This window comes from Macaca fascicularis, chromosome 9 (genome assembly GCF_037993035.2).
Source record: "Macaca fascicularis isolate 582-1 chromosome 9, T2T-MFA8v1.1".
NCBI classification, from domain to species: Eukaryota; Metazoa; Chordata; class Mammalia; order Primates; family Cercopithecidae; genus Macaca; species Macaca fascicularis.
The window spans coordinates 7,413,303-7,430,870 of NC_088383.1; the positions used below are offsets into that span (position 1 = coordinate 7,413,303).

General features: G+C 44.3%; 1 protein-coding gene across 11 annotated transcripts in view; it reads right to left on the reverse strand.

The window, feature by feature from the left end:
* Window positions 1-17,568, reverse strand: part of PRKCQ (protein kinase C theta) — a 144,222-nt gene that overhangs the window by 52,552 nt on the left and 74,102 nt on the right. For all 11 annotated transcript variants that reach the window (XM_005564580.5, XM_074000948.1, XM_074000947.1 and 8 more), the window contains 4 exons: window positions 13,632-13,794; window positions 12,446-12,477; window positions 12,263-12,348; window positions 6,646-6,775 (listed from right to left, as the gene is read on the reverse strand). In XM_005564580.5, coding sequence (XP_005564637.3) covers window positions 6,646-6,775; window positions 12,263-12,348; window positions 12,446-12,477; window positions 13,632-13,794 — 411 coding nt within the window. The remainder of the gene's footprint in view (window positions 1-6,645; window positions 6,776-12,262; window positions 12,349-12,445; window positions 12,478-13,631; window positions 13,795-17,568) is intronic.

Genomic DNA, 17,568 nt, shown 5'->3' on the forward strand with positions numbered 1-17,568 from the left:
CCCTTTTTCCAGGAACTTAATTTGCACGTAGTTAAAAGTGGGTATAAACAGGACTGCAGCACTGCCCTGAGCTGCTACTCTCTGCCTCTGGGGTAGCCCTGCTCTGCAGGAGCAGTCATGGAGCTGTAACACCAACAGAACTGTAACACTGTTGACCAATGAAGCTGTTTTCTTCTCCTAACAGCTCCTAACAACTCTCCTGGGCTAAGCCCCACTTCGGGGCTCACCTGCCCTGCATCAGAAGAATGTTCCTACCCACTCCAATCTGGGTCCAAAACATCCCCTTTCCTACCTGGGCTGTGAGGAGCTTCCCCTGGCCTTTAGGTTGAAGCCCAGGAGGCAGCCTCAGCCTGCAGATGTTTTATTTATTTAATTCACAAAATTCTTTTGAGGCTACAAAAGTGAAATCTTTTCTTTGGAACAAAGAATAACAAAAGAGGGTGGGAATGGTTAGGTCTTGAGATTCTTTTACTCTTTGTCTTTCTCTCTTGGGATATGATAGGGCAGTTTTATAAGTAAGCTAAGGCCCGAGGCAGCTGTGTGACTGCCCGGAGAATGGCAATAGGACTTGATGGAGCAAAAGCACCTCTTTCCACCTCCCCCTTTTCCCCCCTGTGCCCACTTCTGCCACCCACTGCCCAGCATCCTCCTTCTGATAATCTCCTTAGGATATAATTTTCCTAAGGCCCACGATCACCTCTACTTTCATTAACAGATCCCCTTCTAAGAGCTGTTCAGAAAACGGCACACCACACTCCTCACAGCCAGGGCAACAGCCCAGGCGGAGGAAGGACAATGGTGATTGTTTTACAGAGACAGGCACTGTGGTTTAAGAATGCCAGAAGCTACCTAGACCTATTTGTTTGTTTGTTAGCTTTTGTTTTTGAAACAGAGTCTTGCTCTGTCTCCCAGGCTGGAGTACAGTGGTGCGATCTCAGGTCACTGCAACCTCCACCTCCCAGGTTCAAGCAATTCTGCCTCAGTCTCCCTAGTAGCTGGGATTATAGGCGCCTGCCACATGCTGGGCTAAGTTTTGTATTTTTAGTAGAAATGGGGTTTTGCCATGTTGGCCAGGCTGGTTTCGAACTCCTGACTTCAGGTGGCCTGCCTGCCTCGGCCTCCCAAAGTGCTGGGATAACAGGCGTGAGCCACCATGCCCGGCCAACTACCTAGACCTATTTAAAAGAAAACCAACAGGGCTGGGTGCAGTGGCTCACGCCTGTAATCCCAGGACTTTGGGAGGCCAAGGTGGGCAGATCACGAGGTCAGATCGAGACTATCCTGGCTAACATGGTGAAACCCCGTCTCTACTAAAACTACAAAAAATTAGCCGGGCATGGTGGCGGCGCCTGTAGTTCCAGCTACTCGGGAGGCTGAGGCAGGAGAATGGCGTGAGCTCAGGAGCTGAGATCACGCTACTGCACTCCAGCAGTGAGACTCCGTCTCAAAAAAAAGAAAGAAAACCAACTAAGGAGTTTCTCCAGAATAATTACTGCGTTTTCTAATTGTGGCAGCAAGTTTGTTGAAATATTATTTTGGGTTTCTTTTCTTCCCTATATGGTTTTCCTTCCCTGGTCCCTCTTGTCCCCCAGCCCCTTGCCAGGCCATCTCTTGCAGAAGCCAGACAAGGTTATTTTTAAGAATTTGAGTGGGTGGGAACCGAAGGCCACTTGTCCCTGAGGACAAGGGCATGTGTCTGAGAGCAGGGAGGGGAGACAGCACAGGAGGTTGTGCCCCTCACCTCTCCTGGACTTTGGAAGAGAGGAGCAAGATTTTGTGGATGCAGAAGTAAAGGGGCAATGCTGAACAGGTTGGTGGAGGTGCTGTGTGTATGTGGGAAGGGATGGACTAGGAGGCTAGCAACACCAGGAGAGGTCACGGCAGAACACACTTAGCGAGACTGGACCAGGCATGGGGGCCTCAGCTTTGAAAAAAAATCACAAAACTATACATGGTGTAAAAACAGAAAGCCACAGGCTTCACCAGTGTGGGCTTAGATGAGGATGCCAACAGCAACCGGGTGTTAGAGCACATTCCCCAGTCTCCAGGCCCCTGTACCCATGGCTCCTCAAAACCTCGTGTGATTATGGGAAGGGTAGAGGGCCCCAAGAATTACCAGATGAGAATCTTAACTAAGTGGATCTCAAAGTCATAAAGAAAGTGATATTTCTTGCATGCATGAATTGATAACTTAAATTCACATCTACGACCTAGTTATAGAAGGCAACTCAAATAAAATGAACCAAAGTTTTCTTTCATCTTTATAAGTCACATGAGATGTTAAAGAAAAAGAAAGAGGAGGGGGAAATACTTGAGCACCTGTCAGGTGGGTGGAGAATGGGGTGCTGGTGGCAGATTGCACAGCATGGACACTGTGTGACCTTGGGCAAGTCATGCATGCTCTGGGGGCTCCTGATTAAGGATCCCCAGCACTGAACTCATGATCTATACAGGATTCTAGTTCAGGGATCCTAAGATTCAGGGTGAGTGTTCTGATTCATGAATCCTGAGAACACTAGCATAAAAACTAACTTGCACTGCCAGTGACCAAGAGATCCCTCTTGGACTGGAGAGTGTGTGCGCATGTGATTGTGTAAAGACAATTATTGGTTTAGAAATTCAAATTTTGCTTATGAAACACCACCATTAAAGGCCGGACACAGTGGCTCACACCTGTAATCCCAGCATTTTGGGAGGCTGAGGAGGGCAGATCACCTGAGGTCAGGAGTTTGAGACCAGCCTGGCCAACATGGTGAAACCTCATCTCTCCTAAAAATAATAATAAAAAAAATTAGCCAGGCATGGTGGTGCACATCTGTAATCCCAGCTACTCAGGAGGCTGAGGCAGAAGAATCACTTCAACTCGGGAGGTGGAGGTTGCAGTGAGCTGAGATCGCGCCACTGCACTCCAGTGTGGGAGACAGAGCGAGACTCTGTCTCACAAAAAAAAAAAAAAAAAAAGAGAGAGAGAAAAAGAAACATCACCATCAAAATAAAGAAAAATCAGATATCAAGATTTCCAAAATCCAGCTGACAGAGTCTGTGAGTAGAGAGTGTTGTAATAGAAGCAGGCACTGGGTGCTGTGAAATCGTGCGGTCTTAATCTTATCTGCTGATTTGCACACATGTGTGCAAAGAAGCTTAGCACAATAACTGGCATTGAGTAGGTGCTCAACAAATACAACTTCCTTTTCATCTTCATCATTTATTGCACAGATGTAGATACTAAAATATTTAGGTGAAATTTGGGCAACCCTCACCTGTAGTTTTCACTGGTCCACTCTTCTTCAAATAGCTCAATAATAAAATAAAATAAACCAGAATTTTCTATGTAAATAGCTATTACTTTTTTTTTTTTTTTTTGACATGGAGTCTCACTCTGTCGCCCAGGCTGGAGTGCAGTGGCACAATTTTGACTCACTGCAACCTCCGCCTCCCGGGTTCAAGTGATTCTCCTGCCTCAGCCTCCCGAGTAGCTGGGATTACAGGTGCCCACCACCACGCCCTGCTAATTTTTGTATTTTTAGTAGAGACAGGGTTTCGCCATGTTGGCCAGGCTGGTCTCCAACTCCTGACCTCAAGTGATCTGCCCACCTCAGTCTCCCAAAGTGCTGAGATTACAGGTGTGAGCCACCTCGCCCGGTCTACTATTAAACCATTACTAGACCTAGTCTATAGGCATAGATATAGCCATAAAAATTCAGCTGAAGCAAAATCTTTTCTGCATATTTAAAATCTTTGTTGTTGTGTTGTTGTTGTTGAGACAGGGTCTTGCTCTGTTGCTCAGGCTGTAGTGCAGTGGTGCAATCATAGCTCACTGCAGCCTCCACCTCCTGGGTTCAAGCCATCCTCCTGCCTCAGCCTCTGTAGCTGAGACCACAGGCGTGCACCACTACCCCCAACTAATTTTTTGATTTTTCGTACAGATGGGGGTCTCACTTTGTTGCCTAGGCTGGTCTCAAACTCCTGGGCTCAAGCCATCCTTCCACATTGGCCTCCCAAAGTGCTGGGATTACAGGTATGTTATCGTGCCCGGCCTAAAATCTTTACTATAGAAAGGATTTTTTTTTTTTTAAATGATTGATTGTGCTGCAAATTCCACATTGTCAGCATAACTCGCATAACTCACATTCACCTTATTTAGAAGGTGTTAGGTTTTAACTTGGGTAGCCCCAGCTCCATTTTCTTACGCATCACTGTAACACCAAGTGAGGTTGTCAGCTAGGAGTGAACATAGGGGGATGGAGTTTTACTTTGCTCCTAACACTGTAGCCACATCTAGGCTTCTCTGTGACTTGCATGGCCGTGAAGAAAGGCCACCACCATCTCCACGACAAGGTCATAAGTCTTTGTTACCAACCTATCAGGCTGTAACTCAATTTCTTGGGGGGCAAAGAGTCCCTCTGGATGACTATTTTCATAGGAATTATCGTGGGGAGAGAGAGAAGGCAGGGTAAAAGGCTAAAGAAGGCCCTACTTAAGAAGACGGCTTGTGAGGAGGCAGGATGCAAGGGAGGCAGAGAGGGAGGGAAGAGAGCCGGAGAAGAGGGCGAGAAGAGTCCAGAGAAGAGGACGCGGGCGTGTGGGGAGAGCAGCGCATGTGGGGAGAGCACAGCGGAGGGTCAGGGACCCGGGGGGTGTCAGAAGCAAGAATGGAAAACAAACCAGGGCACGGGAGGGGGAGGAGAGGGGACAAAAGAAAAGGGGGAGGGGAGCACTTGAAATGAAGACGGTAGGAGAGAGCGGGGAACAGAATGGAACGGAAAGGAAAGAATATTCGAGGAAGGAAATGAAACGAAGCAGGCACGAGAGCCCTGCAGTCACGCCCAGGAACCCCCAGGGAGTTCTAAGCTGTGCTGCTGTGCTGCGGCGCTGCTGGGACCAGATCTTCTTGTAAGTGGGTTCTCGGGCTCCCAGGACATAGAACCCGACCTGAGACCATCACAGGAGAACCAAGAGGGAGAATGTCTTTATTCCTGTTTCTGTGGATACGGTCAGGATGCCGGGACACTAGGTGTTGCCTCTGAAGTCTTAATGAACTCTTAATACCCTGCCTATCCAGGTCTTCTTGAACAGGCGTGTAGAGAAAAGCGTGTCAGTGTCCTTTGGGGTCAGGAAGGGATTCTTGAGGCTAAAGTTGGCTTCCTGCGATGTCTGCTTTAGGTAATGAGTTGAAAACCTAACCCCTCCTGCCTCCACTGAGAGGTCGCTCTGGGTTCCACCAGACACGTGAACACGATTGGGATGAAGAAGGGGAGAATGCGGAAGATGCTGTGCCTCCTTCCATCACGTACCTCATCACTCAAAAGAGAGGACATACATTAGTCAGTAGCACTGATCAAAATACAGCTGCCAAGAAAAAATAAAGTGGCTTGTATATTTAATACTTCATCATAAGAAAAGGTCTGTGCTCACCAGGCATGGTGACTCACTCCTGTAATTCCAGCACTTTTGGAGGCTGAGGAGGCAAGACTGCTTGAACCCAGGAGTTTGAGACCAGCCTGGGCAACATAGTGAGACCCTATCTCTAAAAAAAAAAAAAAAAAAAAAAAAGGCATGGTAGCATATGCCTGTGGTCCCAGCTACTTGAGAGGCTGAGGTGGGAGGATTGCTTAAGCCCAGGAAGTCAAGGCTGCAGTGAGCTGTGATTGAGCCATTGCACTCCAGTCTGGACAACAAAGTAAGACCCTGCCTCAAAAAAAAAAAAAAAAAAAAAAAGGTAAAAGAAGAAGAAAACAATAAGAAACTGTCTGTATACAGCAGGTGGCTCTCCTTTTGTGGCTCCATTCTCTGGGCCCTGCCCCTGTCTCTCCTCAACCAGAAAGCAGAGTGCCTTGTCAGTTCTCGTGGTTTTTTTTTTTTTTTTCTTCCCTAGTCCTTAATCCTAGTGTAACAGCATCTCCGCTTCTAAACATTATCACCTTAGCAACTTGGAGTTGTACAGCAAGAAAGCCGTGCCTTGTTTCCTTTTTTGATGGTAGGTCTGAGAAACTCCAACAGTAATGAATGGCCGGTTAGGCTCTGCTGCGATCCCGGCCTTGGAAGAAAGACCAGAGAACAGGCAATGGCGGTTAGAGCTGGGCCGGCCTCTTACTGGGCACTTGAAGTTCAGAGCAACGGTTTAGGGATAGATGCTCAAGCTAATGTTACAGAATTTCTGTGCAGGACCTTGCGTCAGCCAAATGAATGTGCTGGGCTTTCTCTCTGATGAGATGACAGAAAGAATCTTACTAGCTGGTGCAAAGGAGAAGGGTTGGAGTACCACACCGCTAGACCTGTTGGGATTAGGAAAGGCAGCCCAGAACCCACTGAGGAAACTACTAGTAGAAAGAGCAGTGAGAGGAGAAACACTGTCTTCATTTCCCCCAGGGCTATGGTACGACAGAAGGTGATGGAGCTAGGAGCTTTGATCTTGAACCTGAACTGTTGTGCTCTTTTCTGGGATGTGGGGGTGGGGGTGTGGCAGGGTGCAAGGAAAGGAACATAGTGGCTTATTGCCCCAGAAGACCATACTTATGATCATGAGTTGTCTGGGCTGGGTGTGGAAGTCGTCCCCCCTAGATCCTCCCTCCAGTTCCCCAGAAAGCCTCGCTCCATCCCCTAGAGGGTCCACGTGGGACCATGCTCACCCCCCGCTGGACTCACCATCACACTTGAGCCCTTGCCGTGCCAGTCCCCACAGCAGGGTCCCACAGTGCTCACAGAAGGTCGGGCTCTTGTAATTGTAGACTTTAAATCTGTGTGGCATGTCAATTTTGAATCTCTCCTTGTGGAACTGAAAGAAAGGCAGAAGGTGACATCACGGGTGTGTCCCTGGGGCCCCGACTTTGGATGTTCTTGCAGTTACCTTAGCATAACTGACAGAGGTCATAATGAAAACACTGGCATTGTGTGCATTTTAAACCATCATTGTCACTTGTCAAGCCCTGGAGTCATGCCTGAAGACAGCAGGCAGCCCTCAGCAACTGTAGGTGAGGGGGCATGCTTGCCTTCTGCATGTAGCAAGCACCCTGTAGACAACTGAAATCTGAGGCATCCGCACAGACAGGCTAACAGCTCAGGATGATGGCAGGAGGGTTATTTAAGCAAGCGCTGAGGAAACACTGCTTCCATTTAAATAGATGAAGATTCCCTTCCTGTTTTAGTATAAATATTTTCTTTTCTCTTTCAGTCCAGAACTAGTGCTTTTAACCTTTGGAAGATGTAAAAAAGAATGCCTTCTTTAAAGGAAACATTTCTATGGGTTTATCAGTATTACTGCCTCATGTGAGAAGCATTTCACACCTATTATTCGTGAACTGAGGTGGCAAGAGGAGGGGGTAGTTCCTGCCAGGTGCGGTTAACAAATATGTCACATGCATCATCTACTACACAGGTGATATCTCACGTAATCCTCAAAATACCCCATTTGAGGTAGCTGCTATTACTGTTCTCCTTTGACAGAGGAGGAGATGAAGCACAGAGAAGGTAAGAAACTTGCCCAGGACACACAGCTCTAGAGCTGGGATATCTATAAGCTTGGCAGTCAGAATCAGAGTCCAGCCATTCTCTTCTCTGTCTCAAAATAAATGTGAAGACTTAGCGAGATGAGGAGAGGGGAGTGGGAGAAGGATGCTAGTGATCGATATAGTTTTTTTTTTTTTTTTGAGATGGAGTCTCAGTCAGTCACCCAGGCTGGAGGGCAGGGGCGCGATCTCGGCTCACTGCAAGCTCCGTCTCCTGGGTTCACACCATTTTCCTGCCTCAGCTTCCCGAGTAGCTGGGACTACAGGAGCCCACCACTATGCCCGGCTAATTTTTTTGTATTTTTAGTAGAGACGGGGTTTCACTGTGTTAGCCAGTATGGTCTCCATCTCCTGACCTCGTGATCCACCTGTGTCAGCCTCCAAAAGTGCTGGGATTACAGGTGTGAGCCACCACACCTGGCCTAGAATTTAAAAAAAAAATAGTTTTCCAGAGTTCAAATCAAACTTATTGCATGAATAACAACAAAACACTTGGGTTAGTTGGATTCCTGGTAAGAATGTCAATATTCTTGTGTAGGATAAAATGCTTTATTTTATAAAGGTTTATCATCGCTGCAGAAGTTTCTAACTCCACAGCTCCTTTGGAAAGGTGCACAGCACAGCAGTAGATCTAACCTTCCCGCCAGGGGTACTGGTCAGCGTTGGTTCTTTAGAATGACTGTTTAGAATTGATTAAAAATTGCTCAGTACTTACTATAGCCATTTTCAACCAAGAAAAAAATAATTTTCAGGACTCACTTATATTCCACAGTTTAAATATGAACAATTAATAGGTCAAGGTCCAGGCTGGAAGGGGACCATATCGAATCCTGAACACAGGCCCAAATGGCTCCAGACCCCATGGCCGATGAAGACTCTATGCACACACTTTCCAGTATGAAAACCAATGAGCCACATGGGGCTGGCAAACAGTTGAAAGGTGGTGAGTTAGAATTGAGATGTGCTGGACATGTGAAGTAACACACCCTGGAGTTGGAAGTCTTTTGTATAAAAAAATTACTTAAGGTATCTGAATTTTCAAATGTCCATTATATGTTGAAATGATAATATCTGAACAGATTGGATGAAACAAAATATCTTATTAAAATTAATTTCACCTATTGCTTTTTCCTTTATTTAATGTGGGCTACTTGAAAATATAAAATTGCACACGTAGCCCTTATTCTATTTATTTCTATTGGACAATACTGCTCCAGGGGTAGAGGAACAAAAGAATCCCAAAGATGATGTCCCTTTGAGTGAACAAGAACTCAGAATATCCCCGGAGAAGATAATATCACAGACATTTATTTATGTAGCTGACAGTTTCTCAAGACTTTGTGCCAGGGACTTTGTTAGCCATTGAGGTTAACAGTGATTCAGACATTTGTGTTTTTTTTTCTAGAAAAGCTGAAGGCATCAAGTAAAGGAAGAAGTCTGGGAGGTGAAAATGTGATTTAAACAAGCAAAAACATGGTCTGAGAGATTGTGATCTTAATTTTAGTACCAGCTCTGCCACTTACAGGTGATCAAACGTGAACGAACTACTCTAACCTCTTCGAGTCTTAGCAGAATCACCGGTTCGCACGAGTTTATCCCCTTCTGGTTCTAAATGTTAGAAGAAATTCTGCTCTGGAAAAATCCAGCCAATTTGCCTTCTCTGCACCTGCCCCTTTGTTGGAGAAAATTACACTCCTGAGAAGGCTGACTCCATCAAGTTCAAATAGACTTTCAGCTCTGCTCCACAGTCTGGCTTTTCACAAGTCACCTTGCTTTCTCTAAGATAATTATCTCACAGATCTTCCTTTTTCCTCGAAGGCACTTGTTGCTTTCTCTTTTCCTTCCTCCAGCTGGCAGACTCCACAGGGGACACAGGCAGTCTAAGGGGAGTGCCCTTGTGTGTCCACCACCAAAGCTCCACACCTATCCCCATCAGCAACTGTCTTGCCCTACTCCCCTTCCGGTTAAACCGTGGAAGCGCCAGGGACCCGTCTCCACCAGAGCTCGGGAACTCTTCGCTTCTTGCCAACAGACTTGACTGTCTTGTTTATCTGTCTCTCCAGCTTTATCCATCTCTCCCTGGCCAGGGGAGCACTTTCCATCCTTGGAGTCTCATTTCCCAGCCACTGTTCTCTGTCCATCATCTCCTTCACTGTCCACCTTCTTCATAATATTAACTCACAGGTTGTTTTCATGTCATCAAGTCACCCTTCATGCAAGCCAATCAGACTAACACCTCCAATATGCCCCTGACATTTCTCTGATTCAAGCCTGTGAAGATCTGCATGTGGGCCTCAATTTCCTCAACACCTCAACTGCACAGTACACAACCTACCTCTTCTCCTCCTGGTTTCTGTAACTCATACACTCTAGGTGTAGGAGGAGTGCGCTCTGAGCCCAGGTTCTCAATGTCTATCTCTATCCTTTATCTTCTACCTAACATCTCATTTTAGATTCCTTTGTCGTCAGTCCTGAACCTTCTGTATTTCCTCCCTAGGCGATCTCTGCAGCAACTTTAAAATCTACCTATATGATGGTCACTGTCAGATTTATAGGGTTGGGCCCTTGTCCCAGAGGAATTCCAAGCTCATGTGAAATTGTCTATTTGATGCTTCCACTTGGATGTCCACATCTCAGACTCACCTGTCCAAAGTGGAAAAATTCATCTCTCCTTCCAGTCTTCTTCAATCCGTCGTGGCTCTCTTATCTACCACACTGCTCAGCCTCGGGCAGAAGCCAGAACCTGGGGCATCATCCTTATATCCACCTCTTTCATCTAATCTTTTGGCAAATCCAGTCATTTATAGCATCAAAATCACCAGAGAACCTGCCCCCTTTGCTCCATCTCTGCTGACATCTCACTGGTATAAACCACCAATTTCCCCGCCTGGGGGATTCCTTCTGTCGTCTCTGGTTTTACTTTCATATCTCAACGCACTATTTCCACTACAGCATCCCAAAGTGGGCTTTCTACTACAAGTTGCACAAAATGCAATCACTTTTCCAGACTCCAAAGAAACCCAGCATGACCCAGGCCTTTGTACATTCCCCAGTGTGGGCTTCCAGTCTCAGCCCTCGCAGCTCTCACTACACTTCGGTTCCTGGAACACACTGGACTCTCCCTCAGCAGGGTCTTCCAGCCTGTAAGGAGCTTCCTTCCTCCTGCTCTTCACGTAACCAGCTCTGTCACTTTTCAGCTCTCAGTTTCAACGTTCCCTCCGCTGGGGAGATTCCCTGACCACGGAGTCTCAGCAGGCCACCTGCTTACTCTCCATCCTTGCACCTTGTTTACTCTCTTTGTAGCACTTCATACAAATCGAAGCCATACATAGCTGTTTGTTTATTATCTCTTTCTCCAACTTTGCAGGACCACGTCTGTTTTGTGTTATGCACAAAACAGTATCTTCCGAGAATCGGATACCCAGTGAGGATTTGTGGAATGAAGAAGGAAAGGGTGGGAGAAGGAAGTCGAAAGATTTCATCATGACTTACAGAGTGGAGTAATAGACATTGGAGACTATAGGTGGCAGGATGGGAGGGAGGGAGGGTTGAAAATTACCTATTGGGTGTAGTATTCACTCTTCGGATGGTGGGTTTGCTAGAAGCCCAGATTTCCCCACTAGGTAACATATGCATAGAAGAAATCTGCACTTGTAGGCCAGGTGTGGTGGCTCATGCCTGTAATCCCAGAACTTTTGGAGGCCGAGACAGGTGAATCACTTGAGGTCAGGAGTTCGAGACCAGCTTGGCCAACATTGTGAAACCCCATCTCTACTAAAAATACAAAAATTAGCCAGGCATGGTGGTGTATGCCTATAATCCCAGCTACTTGGGAGGCTGAGGCAGGAGAATCTCTTGATCCTGAAAGGCGGAGGTTGCAGTGAGCCAAGATCATGCCACTGCACTCCAGCCTGAGTGACAGAGTAAGATTACATCTCAAAAAAAAAAAAAAAATTGAAAAAAAAAAAAGAAATCTGCACTTGTACCTCCTAAATACATACAAATTTAAAACAATTTAAAATTCATAATGATAGGCTGCCCACATGCTAGCCCAGTTTCCCTCCTCCATTAGGTAAAATATAATTTGTCTTCAGATTATACCTCAAAGTTTATTCTAAAAGAAATATTTGCTTCTCAACATAACATTACGCCTTTGTTATTATCTCTGACCTTGTAAATGCCATGTTGCAGTATCTTATCATCATTTGCCTTTATTTACTCTTTTACTGTCATTTCCAGCTGGGGGTGCCACAAGGATTGTTCTCATATAATTAATCTAAACTAGGCTTTCTGGCCACTTTCTGTGCCATTTTTCTGGAAAAGTAGAGCCATGAAAATTCTTCCTGTATATAATTTGTGTATATATAGGAGGTACAAGTGCAGATTTCCTTTTGTTTCTCTTTTTTTTTTTTTTTGAGATGGAGTCTCACTCTGTTGCTCAGGCTGGAGTGCAGTGGCGTGGTCTTGGTTCACTGCAACCTCCGCCTCCTGAGTTCAAGAGATTCTCCTGCCCTAGCCTTCTGAGTAGCTGGGATTACAGGCTTATGCCACCATGCCTGGCTAATTTCGAATTCACCCTCTGGTTTGGGTAACTCGATAATAATCATTATTGAAGAGGAAAGAGTTTTAGGGAGATGGATGTTCACTGATAAATGGAAGGATTCAAGTTCTGGCATTATTCAGAAGCATTCGTGGGCTGTAACATTTAACGTTTTGATAAAAATCACTGCACGTCAAAGAGGAATGTAAATGCGTACCATGGTTTCTCGGCTATTGATAGCTGATCCTGTGCACTTTGCTATAACTTTATCAATACACTTCTTGTGAATTGCTGCATTGCATTCTGAAAAGGAAAAAAAATGCAGCTTATGATCTTCATAGCCTAAGGAATAACTAAATAAAAAGAATGATGGTACTACAACCGAAACCCTCTTACTTACGTCGGCACTGGTAGCCCTGTTTGTTCAGGCCCCTGTAATAAAGCACACACTGATTTATTTCAACGTTGGTATCAACATCAGCACCAACAGCATTTAAGAGGTGAATGAGATCTCATAACCCCCTAAGATCACAGAGCAGTTTCTGATCAGTAGCCCTCTTGTATCATTTGCCGAGAGTATTAACAGAGTGTTTTTCATTTTAAGCTGCTTTTTAAAAAGTTTGATAAATAAATAAAGGAGAAGCGGCTGATTTCTTTTTCATTGTTGTATTTTCCAAACAAACGTATAGAGATTAAAACGCATGAATGAAAACGCATGCATCACGGACTCTTGCATCACGGACTCTTTGTAGCACATTCCCCTGTGCTAGATTTAAAAATTCATGGCCTCGGTGAGCTCACTCCAGATGAACAAAGACATCTGTAACATTTTATTTCCTCTTTCTGAGCATCTGACAAAGTCTCATGCAACCAACAAAGTCTCACACGTAGGGCCGATTCCTGAGTGACATCCTTGATTAGAGAGAAAGGAGGTTCCGGTGATTAGACGAAAGCAGGTTGCTGAAAACCCTCCAAGCCAATCTGGCATGTGGATACCCTGGTTACACGGGAGCTGTGCTTTAACAGTTTCTGCAGTAGCCTAAAGGGAAGAGTATCCCTTAATAGGCTAGGATGCTGAGAGCCAGAAACAGGAGTCATTTCAAGTCTCTACTCTGTCGTAGCCTTTGCTGTGTGGTTACTGAGGCTTAAACTGATCTGTTTGATGGCTGTTAAGATACCCAAGAGCCTCATAAACATTTAAACCGTTAGCTACAATGGCAAAGTGCTGCCTGTTGCAAAACGTAGCACCAGCACGGTTGGGCCATTAGGTGGGGGAAGTTTTGACTATAAAACTGGAAAACTGCTTGTAATAAACATACCTTTCACTTCTGTTCCTTCCCACTTACCCCTAGTAGCTCCCGATTGAGGCAGAAACTAAAATCCCATGGGCATTTTTCCTGACTAGACCTGGCTTCCTCATGCACCTCTTCTATTGGATCACACCATTTGAACCTTCTCAGTTCCGGCGAGGTCCCTGACAATGCTGAGGTAGCACTTACTCCAGTATAACCCCATGGTGGAGCATGCCAGCCTACAGAATTAAGAAGATGCAACAAAACTTGGAGGGAGATGCCAAGTGACCGTACCAGACAAACTCGTGGCAGACAGAGCAAAACGTGGGCTGTGGGAAGAAGGTGGCGGTGAACTCGTGGCACTTGACGTGGTGGACTTTTGCCTGCTTGATGGCACCCCGGCGCTGATGCAAAGCAAAGAAGCCTTCCGTCTCAAATTCACTCATGTCCTTTGTGTCTACAGGAAGAGAAAGGGGGAGAAAGTGAAGGTCTGCAACAGGACAACTCCTATTCCATCTGGGTCAGGAGGGGAGGGAGATGGGCAAGGGCTAGAGGAGAACCAGCACTGAGAACTTGCTGAAACATTCCAGGTACTCACTATGGTGGGTACCACACTAAGCATCTTTCCTTAATTCTACAACATAGATTCATCACAGGGCATATTATTAGAGGGTGAAAACAATGTTGGATTACTGGCTCAATCCTTCGCTCCTCTTTGACTGGGCTGAGCTATCCTCTTCAAGTTTCAAAACCAGAGATTAGAACTTTGAAGGTATCTATTAACCTCTCTTTGTCACTGTCAATGATGACTCAACGAGAAAAGGCAGGAAGTGGCAAAGGCTTTCCTGCCGGTAATTCTAGAGAATCACATGGTTACTGACAGCATCTTGGGAACAGTATTTCAGAGGTGCCAGGAAGCCTTACAGTCAGTTGTTGGAGACATGCTGGAGTAGACTGGGAGGAGCTGACCAGGATGTTGTGTGAGGGGAAAGGAACTTTGGGACATTGTGTCCTGGTTCCTGATGTCCACAGTGATCAGATACACCAGCTACCAACCATATTTACCATGTGAAAAAGGCCAGAAAATTAATATCTCACTGCATTTTTTTAGTGTCTAGGTAATCCTGTGCATTACCTAGTCATCAGCATCAAGCCATCAGATTCAATCTATTCATTTCACCCTGGGCTCATGAATATTGGTGAAAGTGCTTTGGATAGTCACTGTTTACAGTGCCCTATACCTGGATGATATCTTTCCAAAGGGTTGAAAAACTAAGATAGTCAAATTATGAGAATGCTCATGATGCCCTTGCTGAAGCCCAGGTCCTCATGAAACACCAAATTGTAAGACAGTCATGGTTAAACAGCACAATGGATACTTCAGTAGGTGAGGGAGAATAACACAGGGAACAGTAAAGAAATAAAAATAATGATTGCTATAATAAAAATAATACACAAATAAATATATGAATAAATAAATAAGGATAATGAATTTAAATCCTAGAGTCAAAATTTTACAATAGCTTGAAGACTCTTGGATTACTTCTTCTATTTTGTTACAAATACAAAACATTGAGGTTTCGTTTAAATAGCAGGTTCATCATATTTCACAATGAGTTAATAATATTCAAGCTAAATTTCTCTGATTCTGGCTAAGCAGTTGGCAGTAGCCTGACAATGCGTTTGAAGCAAATGATCTTCCAAGGTACCTTAATGTCCAATCCCTAACAGTGGTTAGACTAGAAACACTGTAGGTAGACGAAGGAGGAGCTGTGTGGGTAGAAACCTCCTCCAGGAATCCAGCCACATCCCAGGACATCCTTTTGGACTCAAGCCTTTTCTGTAGTGCCCACAGATCTGTTTTATGGCAACCCCAACTCCCAGACAAAAAGCATTTCCAGTAACCCTCTTAACAGTTCCACAGATGGGACATAATACTTTGCCTGATACTTTAAGAGTAGGTAATTTAGGTCCTTTTACCTGGAACTAGGCTGGAAATAATAAATTCAGCTTGGTAAATGAGGGGTTAAATTAAGGGTCACTGAGTTCATGACCTTCTTCCACAAGTTCTGGTATAAATGTCCAAATCTATTTACAACTTGTGACTAGTAGAGTAGGTCATTTGTTTATAACATGTGACTTGTTTCTATTTTGGTCCAGATGCATTAAAATAAAATAAAAAGGACAAATATACTTTTAAATGCAGGGAATGAAAGTGAATTATTCTAGGGACCCTATACAGTTTTTTACTGTAAAAATCATATATATGTTTAAATGTATAGTAAATGTATTTTATACATGTCTATACATATATGTTTATATACATACATGTCTACATGTAAACACGTTTTATAACATATATGTATTTTATATGTATATTGATTACATATGTTTACATATGTCTACATGTACATAAACATGTTTTTATAAACTATAAACATATATAGTTCATATATATAATTTGTACATTATACTATAATTTTTTTAAATATTAGGAATTTCTAGAAATGAATTTATACTCTTATTTTCTGTGATTTCCTTTATCCTCTTTTTCAATCATTATAAAAGAGTAAATGTAAAAACAGAATTCTTTAATTCTTTTGGTATTGACTATTTCTCTATTTACTGGTTTGAATGAGCTCATTGGTTTTTGCAATTTTTTTTCTTTTATACTAATGGATTCTAATCTATTTATGTGGTCTAACCTATCATTTGTTTGTAGTCAATGAAATCACAAGTTTCCTGAGCAGCTGTGAGTAAACTGCTTTGCTGGATGTGCTGAAGAAATGTATTATTCCTCACCTTTGCATAGCTAACAGTCAAGTCAGGGAGATGTGGCACAGGCACAGAACACCCAACCTTAAGAGGCAATATATGATGGTGTGGAATAGGCTCAGGGATATGGGTACCCATATTTTTTAGGAGGTAGGAAAAGAAATGGCAAAAGAGACCAAGAAGAGGCAGCTGCAAAATTAAGAGGAAAACTTGGACAACATCGCATCAGTCAAGTTGAAAAGAAATGAAATTTTCAGCATTGTATGACAGAGAGATATCAAGGAAATTGAAGGCTAAGAAGCAGGTGAGAACTCATAATCCTGGAGAAAGCCATTTCAGCAGATTGGTTGAATTATAAGCCAGAGTCTTAGGGTCTAAGAATAGAAGTAGAAGGGAAGAAACAGAAACTGATAAATATAAACTACTTTTTAAAGGAGTGTGTTAGGGAAAGCAAAAAAAAAAAAAAAAAAAAAAACTCATGGAGGTAAAAAGATGAAAAAAAAAAGAAGAGATGGTGTTCAAGATTGGGGAAGATGGATAATACAGTATGTCTTGGGAATGAGGAAGAAACTGCAGAGAGAAGGCAGAGTCGAGGATGTCAGAGGTAAACTGTATTGATAGAGCAGGACTGCTGGGATGAGAGGTGTGCAACCAAGAAAGGGAGCAGCTGTCTCTGAGGCAGAGGAGCAGGAGGAGAAGGTGGAAGGAAGCAGCTGCATCTTAAAGTGCAGAGACAGACAGAAGACAGGGTGTCTGCCGGGCATGGTGGCTCACACCTCTAATCCCAGCACTTTGGGAGGCCGAGGCAGGCAGATCACCTGAGGTTGGGAATTCGAGACCAGCCTGACCAACATGGTGAAACCCCGTCTCTACTAAAAAATACAAAATTAGCTGGGCATGGTGGCACATCCTTGTAGTCCCAGATACTCAGGAGGCTGAGGCAGGAGAATCACTTGAACTCGGGAGGCGGAGGTTGCGGTGAGCCAACGTAGTGCCATTGCACTCCAGCCTGGGTGACAAGAATAAAACTCCGTCTTAAGGGAAAAAAAAAGTATATAAAATAAATTTAAAAATATAAAAAAGAAGATAGGGTCTCTACCAATCATGTTGGAGGCAAGGTCAACCTCCCAGAATCAGAGGAGACTGAGGCACCCCCAGAAACCAAGGAGGATGGGAATGGTAGGAAGAGCCATTGTGTGGGAATCAAAAGGAAACGAAGGAGATTTCTAAGTGCCAAGGTAAGTCTAGCTGAACAGTTCAACATGCATTCATTGTGTGTTTCCTGCATGCCTCACCTGAAACCTGGCGCCAAAGTTAAAGGAATTAATGAGATGTGTTTTGACGGTGGCTGTCCTGCAAGGAGTTAAGAGTCCAAAAGGAAAGACAATCAATATGTCAGTACAGAGGTATTCACAGGATGCTATGGGACCATGAAAATGAGGAAACTATACCAGCT